Source organism: Pleurodeles waltl, chromosome 11, assembly GCF_031143425.1.
Source record: "Pleurodeles waltl isolate 20211129_DDA chromosome 11, aPleWal1.hap1.20221129, whole genome shotgun sequence".
NCBI lineage: Eukaryota > Metazoa > Chordata > Amphibia > Caudata > Salamandridae > Pleurodeles > Pleurodeles waltl.
Genome location: NC_090450.1, coordinates 1,026,561,841 through 1,026,581,990, shown reverse-complemented (window position 1 = coordinate 1,026,581,990; position 20,150 = coordinate 1,026,561,841). Strand labels below are relative to the sequence as shown.

Sequence of the window (20,150 nt, the reverse complement as noted above, 5' to 3'; positions counted from 1 at the left end):
GGCAGGCAGGTGAGGCAGACAGGTGAGAGGCAGAGAGGAGAGGTACAGGTGAGGCAGACAGGAGACAGATGAGGCAGACAGGAGAGAGATGAGGCAGACAGGAGAGAGATGAGGCAGACAGGTGAGGCAGACAGGTGAGGTAGACAGGAGGGAGATGAGGCAGACAGGTGAGAGGTAGAGAGATGAGGCAGACAGGTGAGGTAGACAGGAGAGAGATGAGGCAGACAGGTGAGCAGTAGAGAGGTGAGACAGAGAGGAGCGACAGATGTAGGGACAGGTCCGAGGTGAGGCAGACAGGTGGGAGGTGAGGCAGAGAGGTGAAGCAGAAAGGTGAGGTGCAGGTGAAGCAAACAGGAGAGATCGACAGGAGAGCGGTAAGGCAGACAGGAGAGGCAGAGAGGAGAGGCAGACAGGTGAGGTACAGGTGAGGCAGACAGGAGAGAGATGAGGCAGACAGGTGAGAGGTAGAGAGATGAGGTACAGGTGAGGCAGACAGGAGAGGGATGAGGCAGACAGGTGAGAGGTAGAGAGATGAGGCAGACAGGAGAGGGATGAGGCAGAAAGGTGAGAGGTAGAGAGATGAGGTACAGGTCAGGCAGACAGGAGAGGGATGAGCCAGACAGGAGAGAGATGAGGCAGAAAGGTGAGAGGTAGAGAGATGAGGTACAGGTGAGGCAGACAGGAGAGAGAGGAGGCAGACAGGAGAGAGGTGAGGCAGAAAGGTGAGCAGTAGAGAGGTGAGACAGAGAGGAGAGACAGATGTAGGGACAGATAAGGGGTGAGGCAGACAGGTGGGAGGTGAGGCAGACAGGAGAGAGGTGAAGCAGGCAGGAGAGGCAGACAGGTGAGGTACAGGTGAGGCAGTCAAGAGGTGAGGCAGAGAGGAGAGGTACAGGTGAGGCAGACAGGAGAGAGATGAGGCAGACAGGTGAGAGGTAGAGAGATGAGGTACAGGTGAGGCAGACAGGAGAGGGATGAGGCAGACAGGTGAGAGGTAGAGAGATGAGGTACAGGTGAGGCAGACAGGAGAGGGATGAGGCAGACAGGAGAGAGATGAGGCAGACAGGTGAGCAGTAGAAAGGTGAGACAGAGAGGAGAGACAGATGTAGGGACAGGTCAGAGGTGAGGCAGACAGGTGGGTGGTGAGGCAGAGAGGTGAAGCAGAAAGGTGAGGTACAGGTGAGGCAAACAGGAGAGATCGAGAGGAGAGAGGTAAGGCAGACAGGAGAGGCAGAGAGGAGAGGCAGACAGGTGAGGTACAGGTGAGGCAGACAGGAGAGATATGAGGCAGACAGGTGAGAGGTAGAGAGATGAGGTACAGGTGAGGCAGACAGAAGAGGGATAAGGCAGACAGGTGAGAGGTAGAGAGATGAGGTACAGGTGAGGTAGACAGGAGAGAGATGAGCCAGACAGGAGAGGCAGATGAGGCAGACAGAAGAGAAGAGGCAGACAGGTGAGGCAGGCAGGAGAGGGTGACAGGAGAGAGATAAGGCAGACAGGAGAGAGGCAGAGAGGTGAGACAGAGAGGAGAGACAGATGTAGGGACAGGTGAGAGGTGAGGCAGACAGGAGAGGCAGAGAGGAGAGGCAGACAGGTGAGGTACAGGTGAGGCAGACAGGAGAGAGATGAGTCAGACAGGTGAGAGACAGAGAGGTGAGACCGATGTAGGGACAGGTGGAGAGAACCAGAGACTGAAGGCGGGAGAGGAGTCGGAGGGAAGCGAGGAGAGACATGAGAAAGTATTTTCCCAGCTGGCGGTCACTCTTGGTGGTCACCCTTGGTCAGAGCGTGAGGGTGAAGTTGTGGCCGGCGGGGGGGTGGGGGGCGTACAAAGCGTATATGAATCCTGTGCGCTTAGAAGTTAAAGGGTCTTTAATGGCACTCTCTGTCCTCGCGGTCCGGATCACGTCCGGGCACGGGGGGTTGCTTGGAAAGCCGTGAACCTCGGAAATTACCCACTTTGCCCATTTCTTGCCCTGGCTGTTAACTAGAAAGGCTGGGTCCACCTGAGAGGTGGTGGGCACTCTCTGTGCAGACAGACACAGGGCTCTGCAGTGCCCAGGGCACTAAGGACGTGTTCCTGTGACACCAGGAGAAGACCCCAGCCTGAGAGGTGGCGGGCACTGTCCGTGCAGACAGACACAGGGCTCTGCAGTGCCCAGGGCACTAAGGACGTGTTCCTGTGACACCAGGAGAAGACCCCAGCCTGAGAGGTGGCGGGCACTGTCCGTGCAGACAGACACAGGGCCCTGCAGTGCCCAGGGGCACTAAGGACATGTTCCTGTGACAGTAGGAGCAGAGCCCTAGCCTGAGAAGTGGTGGGCACTGTCCGTGCAGACAGAGACAGGGCCCTGCAGTGCCCAGGGGCACTAAACACTTGTTCCTGTGACACCAGGAGAAGAGCCCCAGTCTGAGAGGTGGTGGGCACTTCCCGTACAGACAGACACACAGGACCCTGCAGTGCCATGTTCCTGAAGCACTAGGAGCAGAGCCCCAGCCTGAGAGGTGGTGGGCAGTGTCCTTACAGACAGACACACAGGGGGCCCTGCAGTGCCTAGGGGCACTAAAGACTTGTTCCAGTGACACCAGGAGAAGAGCCCCAGCCTGAGAGGTGGTGGGCACTGTCCGTACAGACACACAGGGGGGCCTGCAGTGCCCTGGGACACTAAAGATGTGTTCCTGTGTTACTAGGAGCAGAGCCCTCGCCTGAGAGGTGCTGGGCAGTGTCCGTGCAGACAGACAGACAGACACACAGAGCCCTGCAGTGCCTAGGGACACTAAAGACATGTTCCTGTGACAACAGGAGAAGAGCCCCAGCCTGAGAGGTGATGGGCACTGTCCGTGCAGACAGACAGATAACCAGGGTCCTGCAGTGTCCAGGGACACTAAAGACGTGTTCCTTTGACACTAGGATCACATCCCCAGCCTGAGAGGTGGCGGGCACTGTCCGTGCAGACAGACTTAGGGCCCTGCAGTGCCTAGGGACACTAAAGAAGTGTTCCTGTGACAGTAGGAGAAGAGCCCCAGACTGAGAGGTGGTGGGCACTGTCCATGCAGACAGACAGACACACAGGGCCCTGCAGTGCCTAGGGACCCTAAAGACGTGTTCCTGTGATGCCAGGAGAAAAGCCCCAGCCTGAGAGGTGGTGGGCACTGTCCGTGCAGACAGACACAGGGCCCTGCAGTGCCTAGGGACAGTAAAGATGTGTTCCTGTGACACTAGGAGCAGAGCCCTAGCTTGAGAGGTGGTGGGACTGTCCGTACAGACAGACATACAGGGGGCCTGCAGTGCCTAGGGACTCTAAAGATGTGTTCCTGTGACAGTAGGAGCAGAGCCCTAGCCTGAGAGTTGGTGGGACTGTCCGTGCAGACAGGCACAGTGCCCTGCAGTGCCTAGGGACACTAAAGACGTGTTCCTGTGACACCAGGAGAAGAGCCCCAGCCTGAGAGGTGGTGGGCACTATCCGTGCAGACAGAGACAGGGCCCTGCAGTGCCCAGGGGCACTAAGACACGTTCCTGTAGCACTAGGAGCAGAGCCCCAGCCTGAGAGGTTGTGGGCAGTGTCCTTACAGACAGACACACAGGGGGCCCTGCAGTGCCCAGGAGCACTAAAGACTTGTTCCAGTGACACCAGGAGAAGAGCCCCAGCCTTAGAGGTGGCTGGCACTGTCCGTGCAGACAGACAGACACACAGGGTCCTGCAGTGTCTAGGGACACTAAAGACGTGTTCCTGTGACACCAGGAGAAGAGCCCCAGCCTGAGAGGTGGTGGGCACTGTCCGTGCAGACAGACACAGGGCCCTGCAGTGCCCAGGGGCACTAAGGACATGTTCCTGTGACAGTAGGAGCAGAGCCCTAGCCTGAGAAGTGGTGGGCACTGTCCGTGCAGACAGACATACACACAGGGCCCTGCAGTGCCCAGGGACACTAAACACGTGTTCCTGTGACACTAGGAGCAGAGCCCCAGCCTGAGAGGTGGTGGGCACTGTCCGTACAGACAGACACACAGGGGGCCCTGCAGTGCCCAGGGACACTAAAGACGTGTTCCTGTGACACCAGGAGCAGAGCCCTCGCCTGAGAGGTGGTGGGCAGTGTCCGTGCAGACAGACAGACACACAGGGCCCTACAGTGCCCAGGGACACTAAAGACGTGTTCCTGTGACACAAGGAGAAGAGCCCCAGCCTGAGAGGTGATGGGCACTGTCCGTGCAGACAGACAGATACACAGGGTCCTGCAGTGTTCAGGGACACTAAAGACGTGTTCCTGTGACACCAGGAGAAGAGCCCCAGCCTGAGAGGTGGTGGGCACTATCCGTGCAGACAGAGACAGGGCCCTGCAGTGCCCAGGGGCACTAAGACACGTTCCTGTAGCACTAGGAGCAGAGCCCCAGCCTGAGAGGTTGTGGGCAGTGTCCTTACAGACAGACACACAGGGGGCCCTGCAGTGCCCAGGAGCACTAAAGACTTGTTCCAGTGACACCAGGAGAAGAGCCCCAGCCTTAGAGGTGGCTGGCACTGTCCGTGCAGACAGACAGACACACAGGGTCCTGCAGTGTCTAGGGACACTAAAGACGTGTTCCTGTGACACCAGGAGAAGAGCCCCAGCCTGAGAGGTGGTGGGCACTGTCCGTGCAGACAGACACAGGGCCCTGCAGTGCCCAGGGGCACTAAGGACATGTTCCTGTGACAGTAGGAGCAGAGCCCTAGCCTGAGAAGTGGTGGGCACTGTCCGTGCAGACAGACATACACACAGGGCCCTGCAGTGCCCGGGGACACTAAACACGTGTTCCTGTGACACTAGGAGCAGAGCCCCAGCCTGAGAGGTGGTGGGCACTGTCCGTACAGACAGACACACAGGGGGCCCTGCAGTGCCCAGGGACACTAAAGACGTGTTCCTGTGACACCAGGAGCAGAGCCCTCGCCTGAGAGGTGGTGGGCAGTGTCCGTGCAGACAGACAGACACACAGGGCCCTACAGTGCCCAGGGACACTAAAGACGTGTTCCTGTGACACAAGGAGAAGAGCCCCAGCCTGAGAGGTGATGGGCACTGTCCGTGCAGACAGACAGATACACAGGGTCCTGCAGTGTTCAGGGACACTAAAGACGTGTTCCTGTGACACCAGGAGAAGAGCCCCAGCCTGAGAGGTGGTGGGCACTGTCCGTGCAGACAGGCAGATACACAGGGTCCTGCAGTGTCCAGGGACACTAAAGACGTGTTCCTGTGACAGTAGGAGCAGAGCCCTAGCCTGAGAGGTGGTGGGCACTGTCCGTGCAGACAGACAGATACACAGGGTCCTGCAGTGTCCAGGGACACTAAAGACATGTTCCTTGGACACTAGGAGCACATCCCCAGCCTGAGAGGTGGTGGGCACTGTCCGTGCAGACAGACAGACACACAGGGCCCTGCAGTCCCTAGGGACCCTAAAGACGTGTTCCTGTGATACCAGGAGAAGAGCCCCAGCCTGAGAGGTGGTGGGACTGTCCGTACAGACAGACATACAGGAGGCCCTGCAGTGCCTAGGGACACTAAAGACGTGTTCCTGTGACACCAGGAGAAGAGCCCCAGCCTGAGAGGTGGTGAGCACTATCCGTGCAGACAGAGACAGGGCCCTGCAGTGCCCAGGGGCACTAAGGACATGTTCCTGAAGCACTACCCAGCCTGAGAGGTGGTGGGCAGTGTCCTTACAGGCAGACACACAGGGGGCCCTGCAGTGCCTAGGGGCACTAAAGACTTGTTCCAGTGACACCAGAAGAGCCCCAGCCTGAGAGGTGGCGGGCACTGTCCGTGCAGAGACAGGGCCCTGCAGTACCCAAGGGCACTAAGGACATGTTCCTGAAGCACTAGGATCAGAGCCCCAGCCTGAGAGGTGGTGGGCACTGACCGTGCAGACAGAGACAGGGCCCTGCAGTGCCCGGGGGCACTAAGGACGTGTTACTGTGACACCAGGAGAAGAGCCCCAGCCTGAGAGGTGGTGGGCACTGTCCGTACAGACAGACACACAGGGGGGCCTGCAGTGCCCAGGGACACTAAAGGTGTGTTCCTGTGTTACTAGGAGCAGAGCCCTCGACTGAGAGCTGGTGGGCAGTGTCCGTGCAGACAGACAGACACACAGGGCCCTGCAGTGCCTAGGGACACTAAAGACGTGTTCCTGTGACACCAGGAGAAGAGCCCCAGCCTGAGAGGTGATGGGCACTGTCCGTGCAGACAGACAGATACACAGGGTCCTGCAGTGTCCAGGGACACTAAAGACGTGTTCCTGTGACAGTAGGAGCAGAGCCCTAGCCTGAGAGGTGGTGGGCACTGTCTGTGCAGACAGACATAGGGCCCTGCAGTGCCTAGGGACACTAAAGACGTGTTCCTGTGACACTAGGAGCAGAGCCCCAGACTGAGCGGTGGTGGGCACTGTCCGTGCAGACAGAAACAGGGCCCTGCAGGACACTAAGCACATGTTCCTGAAGCACTAGGAGCAGAGCCCCAGCCTGAGAGATGGTAGGCACTGTCCGTACAGACAGACTCACAGGGGGCCCTGCAGTGCCCAGGGACACTAAAGACGTGTTCCTGTGACACCAGGAGAAGAGACCCAGCCTGAGAGGTGATGGACACTGTCCGTGCAGACAGACAGATACACAGGGTCCTGCAGTGTCCAGGGACACTAAAGACGTGTTCCTTTGACACTAGGAGCACATTCCCAGCCTGAGAGGAGGCGGGCACTGTCCGTGCAGACAGACATAGGGCCCTGCAGTGCCCAGGGACACTAAAGAAGTGTTCCTGTGACAGTAGGAGCAGAGCCCCAGACTGAGAGGTGGTGGGCACTGTCCATGCAGACAGACAGACACACAGGGCCCTGCAGTGCCTAGGGACCCTAAAGACGTGTTCCTGTGATACCAGGAGAAGAGCCCCAGCCTGAGAGGTGGTGGGCACTGTCCGTGCAGACAGACACACAGGGGGGCCTGCAGTGCGCAGGGACACTAAAGATGTGTTCCTGTGACACTAGGAGCAGAGTCCTAGCCTGAGAGGTGGTGGGACTGTCCGTACAGACAGACACCCAGGGACTCTAAAGACGTGCAGGCGTGCACGGAGTAGGGCCTCCATAGTCTGTACAAGGGGAACACCTGTGGTCCCCCAGTTGCCCCCCACCCTGCCCCCAGCCCCCGGGGAGCGCTGGAGGGGGGCAGTGAGCACGTGGTGCTGACACGGGAGAAGCCAGCCCGGGCCTGAGGTCTGCCCCGCCCAGTGTGTGGTTTTTGCAGGGGGCGGAGAGGTGGAGACACACACACACACACACACACACACGGCAGGGGGCGCCCGTCCTTGGAGACCTCCCCCACAGACACCCCCCACAGACACACATACAGACACACACACAGGCACCCCCTCCCGCCCCAACCCCCCACACACAGACACCCCCTCCCCCCCACATACAAACAGACACGGGGCAAGGGGCGCCCGTCCTAGGAGACCTCCCCCACAGACACCCCCCCACACACACCTGACCGACAGACACACACACCACACACAGACACACACCCCCGCTCCAACCCCCCCCCCCCCACACACACACACAGGGTAGGGGGCGCCCGTCCGTGGTCACCTCTCCCACAGACACCGCCCACACCACAGACACACACAGGCACACTCATACAGGCACACACACACCACACACAGGCACCCCCCCCCCGCCCCAGACCCCCCCACCCCCCCCACACACACACACAGGGTAGAGGGCGCCCGTCCGTGGAGACCTCTCCCACAGACACCCCCCACCCACACAGACACAGACACACACAGGCATACATACAGACAGACAGACACCACACACAGGCAACCCCCCCAACCCCCCCACAGACAGCCCCCCACCCACACAGACACACACAGGCACACCCCCCGGCCCCAACCCCCCCACACAGACACCCCCCCCTCACACACACACACAGGGTAGGGGGCGCCCGTCCGTGGAGACCTCTCCCACAGACACCCCCCACCCACACAGACACAGACACACACAGGCATACATACAGACAGACAGACACCACACACAGGCAACCCCCCCAACCCCCCCACAGACAGCCCCCCACCCACACAGACACACACAGGCACACCCCCCGGCCCCAACCCCCCCACACACAAAGGCACACTCATACAGACACACACACACACACACACACACATATAGAGACACACGCGCCCAGTGTGTGGTTTGCAGGGGTGCTCACGGCGCTGCCAGCCTGTTATTATGAGAGACGTAAACATCCTCCCCCGGGCGGGCGGCCGAGCTGTGGGCACTTATTTATGGAAACGTAAAAGGCTGCGCGGGAATGCCACGTTTAAAGCGCACATGTTCCTCTCCAGAAGGCTTCGAGGCGCCTCCATACAGTGGTGTAGCCAGTGTGTCAACGGAATGAAGGAAATGTGCACCGATGATGCTGGTAAAACAGCAAAGTACAATAATCAGAGTTCAAGCTCCACCCCCCCCCCCCCCCCCCCCCCGGCTCTGATGCCACTGCACCTTCTGCCCCAGTGGAGGTTAGACGTCCCTGGTACCATTACACATCGTTCCAGTGCTCACTCTCCCCACATTCACACTAGGTACCATGACACATCCATCCATCCATGCATCCATCAAGGAGACCCCCACCACAATATACTCATCCATCCATGCATCCGGGTGCCCCATGAAGCAGACCCCTACCACAATATACTCATCCATCTATGCATCCAGTGAACCCCATGAAGGAGACCCCCATCCCAATATACTCATCCATCCATGCATCCGGGTGCCCCATGAAGGAGACCCCCACCACAATATACTCATCCATCCATGCATCCGGATGCCCCCATGAAGGAGACCCCCACCACAATATACTCATCTATCCATCCATCCATGCATCCGTGTGCCCCATGAAGGAGACCCCCACCACAATATACTCATCATGCATGCATCCGGTCAACCCCATGAAGGAGACCCCCACCACAATATACTCATCCATCCATCCATGCACCTGGGTGCCCCATGAAGGAGACCCCCACCACAATATACTCATCCATCCATGCATGCATCCGGGTGCCCCCATGAAGGAGACCCTCCACCATGACATACTCATCCATCCGGGTGCCCCCATGAAGGAGACCCCCAAAACAACATACTTGTCCAGCTGTCCACCCATCCATCCATCCGGGTGCCCTATGAAGCAGAACTCCACTAAGGGGCCGAGTCCTACTTCTCTCTGTTTCAGGTGTCCACCATCCACCCATATGAAGCAGACCCCACCACAGGGCCACAGTCCTCCCTCTTGCTGTCCGCTCCAGGTTGTAGGAAAGTACCATCTTTCTTGCCATGTTACCCCCAAATTCTGCCTGACTGTCAGTGTGTTTTGACCTTGTCACTGGGATCCTGCTAGTCAGGACCCCAGTGCTTATGGTTTGTGGCCTGCTTGTCAGCGTGTTTCACTGTTTTCTAAATTGTCACTGGAGTACTGCTAATCAGAACTCCAGTGCTCATGCTCTCTCTGTTTCTAAATGTATCCTCAGTATTTCACTCTAAATTGGCACACTGGTATATGGTACCTAGGTACCCAGGGCATTAGGGTTCCAGGGGATCCATACGGGCTGCAGCATTTCTTTTGCCACCCATCGGGAGCCCATACAAACACACGTTTAGGACTGCCATGTCAGCCTGCGTGAAATAGTGAACACACTATTTCACAGCCATTTTCACTGCACTAGGTAATGTATATGTCACCTATATGTATAACCTTCAGAGCCTGAAGGCTAGGTGCAAAGTTACTGTGTGTGAGGGCACCCTGCACTAGTCAGGTGAGTCCTTTGGGCAGCCAGGCAGTTCTTCTTGGTAGGTTGCAGGTTCTGGTTACAAGTTTCTTCTCCAGGAAGTTTCTGAGTTGAAAGGGGCAGAGGCCCTGTTTATATGCCCAAATGTGCCTTTGAAGTGGGGGAGACTTCAAAGAGTGGCTAAGAAGTGAACCAGGTCCCCTTTCAGTTTCATTCTGTCTGCCAGGGTCCCAGTAGGGGGTGAGGCAGTCCTTTGTGTGAGGGCAGGCCCTCCACCCTCCTAGCCCAGGAAGATCCATTCAAAATGCAGATGTATGCAAGTGAGGCTGAGTATCCTGTGTTTGGGGTTTGTCTGAGTGAATGCACAAGGAGCTGTCAACCAAGCCCAGCCAGACGTGGATTGTAAGGCACAGAAGGATTTAAGTGCAAAGAAATGCTCACTTTCTAAAAGTGGCATTTCTAAAATAGTAATATTAAATCCAACTTCACCAGTCAGCAGGATTTCATATCACCATTCTGGTCATTCTAAATATGACCTTCCTGCTCCTTTCAGATCAGCAGCTACCAATGTTAGCCTATGAAGGGAGCAGGCCTCACAGTAGTGTAAAAACAAATTTAGGCGTTTTACACTACCACGACATGTAAACTACATAGGTACATGTCCTGCTTTTTGCCTACACAGCACCCTGCCCTATGGGTTACCTAGGGCATACCTTAAGGGTGACTTATATGTAGAAAAAAGGGAGTTTTAGGCTTGGCAAATACTTTTAAATGCTAAGTCGAATTGTCAGTGAAACTGCACACACAGGCCTTGCAATGGCAGGCATGAGACAAGGTTAAGGAGCTACTTAAGTGGGTGGCACAATCAGTGCTGCAGACCCACTAGTAGCGTTTAATCTACAGGCCCTGGGGACATGTGGTGCACTTTACTAGGGACTTATAAGTAAATTAAATAATCCAATTGGGTATGATCCAATGTTATGTTTAAAGGGAGAGAGCATATGCACTTTAGCACTGGTTAACAGTGGTAAAGTGTGCAGAGTATTAAAACCAGCAAAAACAGTATCCAAAAAGTGGAGGGAGGCAGGCAAGAAGTTAGGGGGGTCAGGTCTAACACCTTGGAAATAGGTATTGCAGGCATGGGAGGGGTATCCTCCCAGAACCTCTGGAAGTGCTTTGAAGGGCACAGATGGTGCCCTCCTTGCATAATCCAGTCTACACTGATTCAGGGACCCCCCCCCCAGTCTCTTCTCTGGCGTGAAACTGGACAAAGGAAAGGGGAGTAGCCACTCCCCTGTCCTTCACTACCCCAGGGGTGGTGCCCAGAGCTCCTCCAGAGTGTCCCTGGGTTTTGCTATCTTGGATTCCAAGGTGTTGGGATACTCTGGGAGCAGCTGAGTGGCCAGTGCCAGCAGGTGACGTCAGAGACTCCTCCTGATAGGTCCATACCTGATAAGGTGGCCAATCCCTCTTTAAGGGCTATTTAGGGTCTCTCCTCTGGTTGTTTCGGTAGATTCAGATTGTAAGACTCCTGCAGGACTCCTCTGCTTCAGCGTTGGATCAACCGCAGAACTGCTCCAGGAACTCTACAACTTGCAACAAAGTATTCAGGGTGACTACTGTAACTCTGTAACTCCAGCTCCAGCCACTGCAACAGCAACAGCAACTGCAACAGTTTCCATGTTGTGCATCCTAAAGGCTCCCTGACTTCAGCCTGCACTGGAAGAATTCAAGGAATCTCCCCTGGAGAGACAGAGTCACTTCCCTGCTTCAGCAGGCACCTTTCTGCAGCGACAACCAGTACTCTGGGCCCCCTCTCTTGTCGACGAGCGTGGTCCCTGGAACACGGGCGGTAGACTGAAGTGACCCTGACAGTCCAAAGGTCCAGCTGTCCAAATTTGGTGGAGGTAAGAGCTTGCCTCCCCGTGCCAGACAGTACCCATGTGCACCACATCTTCTGCAGCTCCTTGGGCTTCTGTGCGCTTCTTCCAAGAAATCCTTTGTGCACAGCCTTGCCCAGGTCCCCAGCACTCTATCCTGCGATGCTCAGCTTCCCGTGTTGTTCTCCGGCGGCGTGGGATCCCTTTGTGTAGTGCTGCGATGATTGCCATTTAAAACTCCTTTGTCCCCGTGTTCTGGGACTCCTGTGGGTGCTGCCTGGCCTTCTGAGGGCTCTCTGAAGTTCTGAGAGCCCCCTCTCTCTTCTCATACTAAGTTGAGACCCCCGGGTCCTCCTGGGCCAGGGCAGCGCCTTTTCCTGCCAAACGTGTTTCTTGCATGAGCCAATGCTTGTTGGTGGAATCCAGCAACGAAAAGCAGCCTGCATTCATCTACTCGACTTGGGACATCTCCTACACCAAGCAGGACCCCACAGCTGTCTTCTTTGGTGCATTTCTGACTTTTTCTTCTAACCAGAGGTTTCACTTTTGCATCTTCTTCCCGGTTAGCCGGGGCTCCTGTTCTTCCTGGACTCTTCAGCGCTTCTTGGACTTGGTCTCCTCTCGCCACAGGTCTTCAGGTCCAGGAATCCATTGTTGGGGTCTTGCAGTCTTGCTTGGTTTTTGCATTCTTCTCTATCACGCCTTTTGGTGTGTTCTTAGGAAACTTGCTGTACTTTACTCCTGCTTTCCTGGGCTCTGGGGTGGGTATTTTATTTACCTTTGGTGTTTTCTTACACTCCCAGTGCCCCTCTACACACTACACTTGTCTAGGTGGGAAACTGACATTCACATTCCACTATTTTAGTATATGGTTTTTGTTCCCCTAGGCCCATTGCAACCTATTGTGATTTTCACTGTTTGCACTATTTTATGATTGTTTATTTACCTGATTTTAGTTACTAGTGTATAGTTTGTGTAGAATACTTACCTCCAAAGAGAGGATAGCCTCTAAGATATATTTGGCATTGTGTCACTAAAATAAAGTACCTTTATTTTTGGTAACACTGAGTATTGATTTTCATGTGTGTGAGTACTGTGTGACTACAGTGGTATTGCATGAGCTTTGCTTGTCTTCTAGTTCAGCCTAAGCTGCTCATCCACACTACCCCTAGACAGCCTGGCTTCTTGACACTGCATACATTTCACTGATAAGGGATAACTGGACCTGGTATAAGGTGTAAGTGCTTTAGGTACCCACTGCAAACCAGGCCAGCCTCCTACACAGGTGTCCACCACCCATGCATGCATCCATCCATCCATCCACCCATATGAAGGAGACCCCCACCACAGGGCCAGAGTCCTACCGCTCGCTGTCCATTCCGGTGTCCCCCATCCATCCATCCACCCACCCACATGAAGGAGATCACCACCACAGGGCCACAGTCCTATCTCTCGCTGTCCGTTCCAGGTGTCCACCACCCAGACATTCCATGCATCCATCCACTCATCCACCTATTCATCCATCCACCCACCCATCCACCCATATGAAGGAGATCCTTACCACGGGGCCACAGCCCTATCTCTCGCTGTCCATTCCTGGTGTCCACCATCCCTCCATCCACCCATATGAGGGAGACATCCATTACAGGGCCACAGTCCTACCTTTTGCTGTCCATTACAGGTGTCCCCCATTCATCCATCCATCTATCCATCCATCTATCCATCCATCCACCCACCCATATATGAAGGAGACCCCCACCACAGAGCCAAAGTCCTACCTCTCGCTGTCCGTTCCAGGTGTCCACCACCCACCCATCCATGCATGCATCCATCCATCAATCCATCCACCCACCCATCCACCAATCCATCCATCCATCCACCCATCCACCCATATGAAGGAGACCCCCATCACAGGGCCACAGTCATACCTCTCGCTGTCCGTTCCAGGTGTCCCCCATCCATCTATCCATCCATCCACCCATCCATGCATTAATCCATTGGCCCATATGAAGGAGACCCCCACCACAGGGACACAGTCCTACCTCTCATTGTCCGTTCCAGGTGTCCCCCATCCACCTTTGCATCCATCCACCCACCTATCCATCCATGCATTAATCCATCCACCCATATGAAAGAGACCCCCACCACAGGGCCACAGTGCTACCTCTTGTTGTCTGATCCCGGTGTGCCCCATCCATGCATTTATCCATCCATCTATCCACCCATCCATTCATCCATTCATATGAAGGAGACCTCTACCACGGGGCCACAGTCCTATCTCTTGCTGTTCGTTCTTGGTGTCCACCACCCACTGATCCATCCATCCATCCATCCATCCACCCACCCACCTATCCATCCATCCATTCATGCATTAATCCATCCATGCATCCATATGGAGACCCCCACCACAGGGCCACAGTCCTACCTCTCAATGTCCATTCCAGGTATCCATTAACAATCCATCCATGCATGCCTGCATGCATCCATCCACCCATATGAAGGAGACCCCCACCACAGGGCCACAGTCCTACCTCTCGCTGTCCGTTCCAGGTGTCCCCATCCATCTATCCATCCATCCACCCACCTATACACCCATCTGCGCATTAATCCATCTGCCCATATGAAGGAGAACCCCACCACATGGACACAGTCCTTCCTATCATTGTCCATTCCAGGTGTCCCCATCCATCCATCGATCCACCCACCTATCCATCCATCCATCCATGCATGAATCCATCCACTCATATAAAGGAGACCGCCACCACAGGGCCACAGTCCTACCTCTCGCTGTCCGTTCCAGGTGTCCACCACCCACCCACCCATCTATCCATCCATCTATTCATCCATCCATCCATCTATCCATCCACCTGAAGGAGACCGCCACCACAGGGCCACAGTCCTACCTCTCACTATCAATTCCGGGTGTACACCACCCACCCACCCATCTATCCATCCATCTATTCATCCATCCACCCATCCACATGAAGGAGACCGCCACCACAGGGCCACAGTCCTACCTCTCGCTGTCCGTTCCAGGTGTCCACCACCCACCCATCCATCCATCCATTCATCTATCCATCCACCCATCCACCTGAAGGAGACCGCCACCACAGGGCCACAGTCCTACCTCTCGCTGTCCGTTCCAGGTGTCCCCATCCATCCATCAATCCACCCACCTATCCATCCATCCATCCATCCATGCATTAATCCATCCACTCATATAAAGGAGACCGCCACCACAGGGCCACAGTCCTACCTCTCGCTGTCCGTTCCAGGTGTCCACCACCCACCCACCCATCTATCTATCCATCCATCTATTCATCCATCCATCCATCTATCCATCCACCTGAAGGAGACCGCCACCACAGGGCCACAGTCCTACCTCTCACTATCAATTCCGGGTGTCCACCACCCACCCACCCATCTATCCATCCATCTATTCATCCATCCACCCATCCACATGAAGGAGACCGCCACCACAGGGCCACAGTCCTACCTCTCGCTGTCCGTTCCAGGTGTCCACCACCCACTCATCCATCTATCTATCCATCCATCCATTCATCTATCCATCCACCCATCCACCTGAAGGAGACCGCCACCACAGGGCCACAGTCCTACCTCTCGCTGTCCGTTCCAGGTGTCCCCATCCATCCATCAATCCACCCACCTATCCATCCATCCATCCATCCATCCATGCATTAATCCATCCACTTATATAAAGGAGACCGCCACCACAGGGCCACAGTCCTACCTCTCGCTGTCCGTTCAAGGTGTCCACCACCCACCCACCCATCTATCCATCCATCTATTCATCCATCCATCCATCTATGCATCCACCTGAAGGAGACCGCCACCACAGGGCCACAGTCCTACCTCTCACTATCAATTCCGGCTGTCCGATACCACCCACCCACCCATCTATCCATCCATCTATTCATCCATCCACCCATCCACATGAAGGAGACCGCCACCACAGGGCCACAGTCCTACCTCTCGCTGTCCGTTCCAGGTGTCCACCACCCACCCATCCATCCATCCATCCATCCATCCATCTATCCATCCACCCATCCACCTGAAGGAGACCGCCACCACAGGGCCACAGTCCTACCTCTTGCTGTCCGTTCCAGGTGTCCACCATCTGCACCCGGCTGATGTCGTCCACCCCGGTGAAGACGCTGAACTGGCCACTGTTCGAGTTGTTGAACTGTAAATAATGAAAATAACCGCCATTTATAAATCAAACAGTTAAACGAAAAGTTTTTTTGAAAAAACATGTAACTTAAAAATCTGATAAACAAGACCAATTTTAAGTTTCTTCTCTCCTGGTGATCGGCCCGCACCCAGAGCCACAGGACACCCCCATAGACTTCTATGGGGTCAGCGGCCCTCGCCCGCCCATATACCTCAGTGTGGGGGGCAGGGGGGCTGCCTGCACCTCTCATAGGCTTCATGGGGGGGGGGGGGGGTGCTCCTGCCTGCCTGCACCTCTCATAGGCTTCATGGGGGGGGGGCTGCCTGCACCTCTCATAGGCTTCATGGGGGAGGGGGGCTGCCTGCACCTCTCATATGCTTCATTGGGGGGTGGAGGGGGATGCTCCTGCCTGCACCTCTCATAGGCTTCAGTGTGGGGGGGGGCTGCCTGCACCTCTTAGACTTCAGTGGGGGGGCTGCCTGCACCTCTCATAGCCTTCGGGTGGGGGGAGTGCTGCTGCCTGCACCTCTCATGGGCTTCATGGGGGGGGGCGGGGGGGGGGCCTGCACCTCTCATAGCCTTCGGGGGGGGGGGGCTGCCTGCATCTCTCATGGGCATCATGGGGGGGGAGGTGCTGCCTGCACCTCTCATGGGCTTCACAGGCATCAGCAGGGGGGGTGCTGCCTGCACCTCTCATAGGCGGGGGGGTGCACCTCTGGGGGCCGGTGTCATGGCTACTCCTTCTGCACATTGACTTTGCATGATGGGATATTTGATAACAATCTTCAACGTTTAAAGTACAACCGCCTGGTGAAGGTGTCACCAAGGGGCCACCAACAGCCCTGGCACCTCTGGTGTGACGATGTATGTGCACAGCCAGCGCCCCTCACTCCCGAGGGCATCGTGTGGGTGGCACAACGGGCTGCAAAGAGTGAAACATCACTGACGACTCAGCAGCCAGTACAGGATAACATCTCACAATGAGCTCTAACCCTGACCCCATGGAGGGACCCGGGGTCCCCCATGAGGTCTGGGTGAGGCGTGGGCACCTGAACTCACCGAGGTGTGTGTGGGCCGTGGGCACCTGAGCCCACTCGAGGTCTGTGCGAGGCGTGGGCACCTGAACTCACCGAGGTGTGTGTGGGCCGTGGGAACCTGAGCCCACCCGAGGTCTGTGCGAGGCGTGGGCACCTGAACCTACTGAAGACTGTTCGAGGCGTGGGCACCTGAACCCACTGAGGTCTGTGCAAGGCGTAGGAACCTGAACCCCGCGAAGGTCTCTACGAGGCGTGGGCACCTGAACCCACCAAGGTCTGTGCAAGGCTTGGGCACCTGAACCCTGCGAAGGTCTCTACGAGGCGTGGGCACCTGAACCCACCAAAGGTCTCTACGAGGCGTGGGCACCTGAACCCACCAAGGTCTGTGCAAGGCGTGGGCACCTGAACCCCCGAAGGTCTCTACAAGGCGTGGGCACCTGAACCCACCAAGGTCTGTGTGAGCCGTGGGCACCTCAACCCCCTGAGGTCTCTACGAGGTGTGGGCACCTGAACCCAACAAGGTCTGTGTGAGGCAGGGGCACTTAAAGCCACCGAAGACTGTGCGAGGAGTGGGCACTTGAACCCACAGAGGTCTGAGCGAGGCATGGCACTTAAAGCTACCAAAGACAGTGTGAGGTGTGGGCACCTGAACCCACCGAGGTCTGTGTGAGGTGTGGGCACCTGAGCCCACTGAGGTCTGTGTGAGGCATGGGCAGCTGAACCCACCGAAGACTGTGCGAGGCATGGGCACCTGAACCCACCGAGGTTTGTGTGAAGCATGGGCACTTAAAGCCACCGAAGACAGTGCGAGGCGTGGGCACCTGAACCCCTGAGGTCTCTGTGAGGAGTGGGCACCTAAACCCACAAAAGTCTGGGCATGTCATGGGCACTTAAAGCAACCCAAGACTGTGTGAGGCGTGGGCACCTGAACCCACTGAGGTTTGTGTGAGGCGTGGGCACTTAAAGCCACTGCAGACAGTCCAAGGTGTAGGAACCTAAAGCCACCGAAGACAGTACGAGGCCTGGGCACTTAAAGCCACCGAAGACAGTGCGAGGCGTGGGCACCTGAACCCACCGAGGTCTGAGCAGGCATGGGCACTTAAAGCCACCGAAGACAGTGCGAGGCGTGGGCACCTGAACCCACTGAGGTCTGTGTGAGCCATTGGCACCTGCGTCCACCGAGGTCTGTGCAAGGGGGGGGCACCTGAACCCACCGAGGTCTAAGCGAGGTGTGGGTGGGCACTGAACTCACTGAGGAGTCCTGCTGGAATCTTGAACATTGAATCTGAGGACCCATTAAAGAGGGGGACCATAAATAGCCCTGGAAGCTGGATTGGTCCCCTAGCCAGGTGGCCACCCATCAGGAGGGGGCTGCGACATCACCTGCCTGACCTGGCCACTCAGATGCTCCCTGAGGTCTCTGCTCGTCTCAGATTCAAGATCGGAGAAGCAAGTGGCCACCTGGAGGAGCTCTGGGCAGGGTGGTGATGGACAGGGGAGTGGTAACTCCCCTTTCCATTGTCCAGTTTTGTGCCAGAGCAGTGGCTGGAGGTCCTTGAATCGGTGCAGACTGGGTTATGCAAGGAGGGCACCAAATGTGCTCTTCAAGGCATACCAGTGTCTTGGGGAGGTTACCCCTCCCAAGCCATGTAACACCTATTGTCAAAGGGAGAGGGTGTTACCACCCCTCTCCCAAAGGAAATCCTTTGTTCTGCCTTCCTGGGCTTGAGCAGATCAAGCAGCAGGAGGGCAGAAACCCATCTGAGGGGTGGCAGCAGCGTGGGCTGCCCAGAAAACCTCTGAAAGCTGGTAGGAGCAAGGCTTTGGGGTCCTCTAAGGAGCCCCGGGGTGCATGGAATCATACAACCAATACTTGCAACAGTATTGGGGTATGATTCCGACATGTTTGATACCAAACATGCCCAGGTTCAGAGTTCCCATTATGAAGCTGGACATAGGTAGTGACCTATGTCTAGTACACAGGTAAAAGGGCTTCTCTGCACTCACGAAGTCCAGGAAAATGGAACTGGAGTTTGTGGGTGCACCTCTGCTCATGCTGGGGTGCCCTCACACACAGGTTCCTGCACTCTGGGCTCGGAGGGCCTGCCATAGGGGTGACTTACAGTGACCTGGTGCAGTGACCTGTAGTGAAAGGGTGCATGAAGGCTGCAATGGCAGGCCAGCAGGCACACTTCGCATGGGCTCCCATGGGTGGCACAATACATGCTGCAGTCTATGGGGAACCCCTGGTGCCCCAATGTCCTGGATACCTGGGCACCATATGCTAGGGACTTACATGGGGGCACCAGTATGCCTATTGTAGGGTGTGCTAAGTCCGAAGCGACCAAATTGAGAGAAAGAGAGAACAGTCACTGGGGTCCCGGTTAGCAGGATCCCAATTAACACAGTGACAGCAGGCAAACAGTGGGGGTAACCATGCCAAAAAGAGGGTACTTTCCAAAAACATATATTTATTTTGAGGGCATTTATCGAAAGCGGGCCCAGCCTCGATTATCTGGTAACAAAAGATGTTCTCTCAAAACTTCCTTAAAGCTGGTTGGTTAGGGCAGCAGCACTTCTCACACCCAGTGCAAGATCGTCTCGCCAGAGTCTGGAAGCCATTAACACAAAAGAAGGACACTTGTACGATGCCAGGTGGGAGGGGCCAGGGGTGAGGGTCAGTCGGCCACTCAAATAACTGTGAACAGCAGGAGCGCCAAAGATGGAAGGCACTTAAAAAAGAAACGAAGAAAAAAACATTGCAGAGTGGGAAAGGCCAGATTTGCCATTGCATGTTTGTGTATTTTATTTATTTGCACACATGTACATTAGTCATTAAAACTGTGCAAGTAATAGAAATGTGTAAAGCAAAGATACATTTAATGAAAGCCGACCTGAAAGAAGTTATGATCGTACCTATGCTGTAGTGGACTACTTTCAAGCGGATTTGCACGTGTGCACAAGCTAAATGGCATTATTGACAGTAAAGCGAGCCAATGGCTGCAGTGGGCGGGCCCCTGGCTCCTTGCTGTAAGCTGCTGTGGATGGAACCAACTTTGAATGACTCTTTAACTGGCCAATACTTGTGGAAGAATGACCAAAACTCCTGTACGTTTAGCTAAATATGTATTTTCATTTTTCTTTTTTGGAGAACATGAGCCTGGTGAGACAGCTTAAGTTGTCACTACATCAGACCTTCAATTTGCCCTTTTAAGGGAAGAAAAGGGTGCCTGTGGAGTTAAGAAACATCAGGAG

The 20,150-nt window shown here is 55.6% G+C and overlaps 1 protein-coding gene across 3 annotated transcripts in view; it reads right to left on the bottom strand.

The window, feature by feature from the left end:
- Window positions 1–20,150, bottom strand: part of SCARB1 (scavenger receptor class B member 1) — a 505,116-nt gene that overhangs the window by 171,089 nt on the left and 313,877 nt on the right. For all 3 annotated transcript variants that reach the window (XM_069215380.1, XM_069215379.1, XM_069215381.1), the window contains exon 5: window positions 15,775–15,870. In XM_069215380.1, the coding sequence (XP_069071481.1) occupies window positions 15,775–15,870 (96 nt within the window). The remainder of the gene's footprint in view (window positions 1–15,774; window positions 15,871–20,150) is intronic.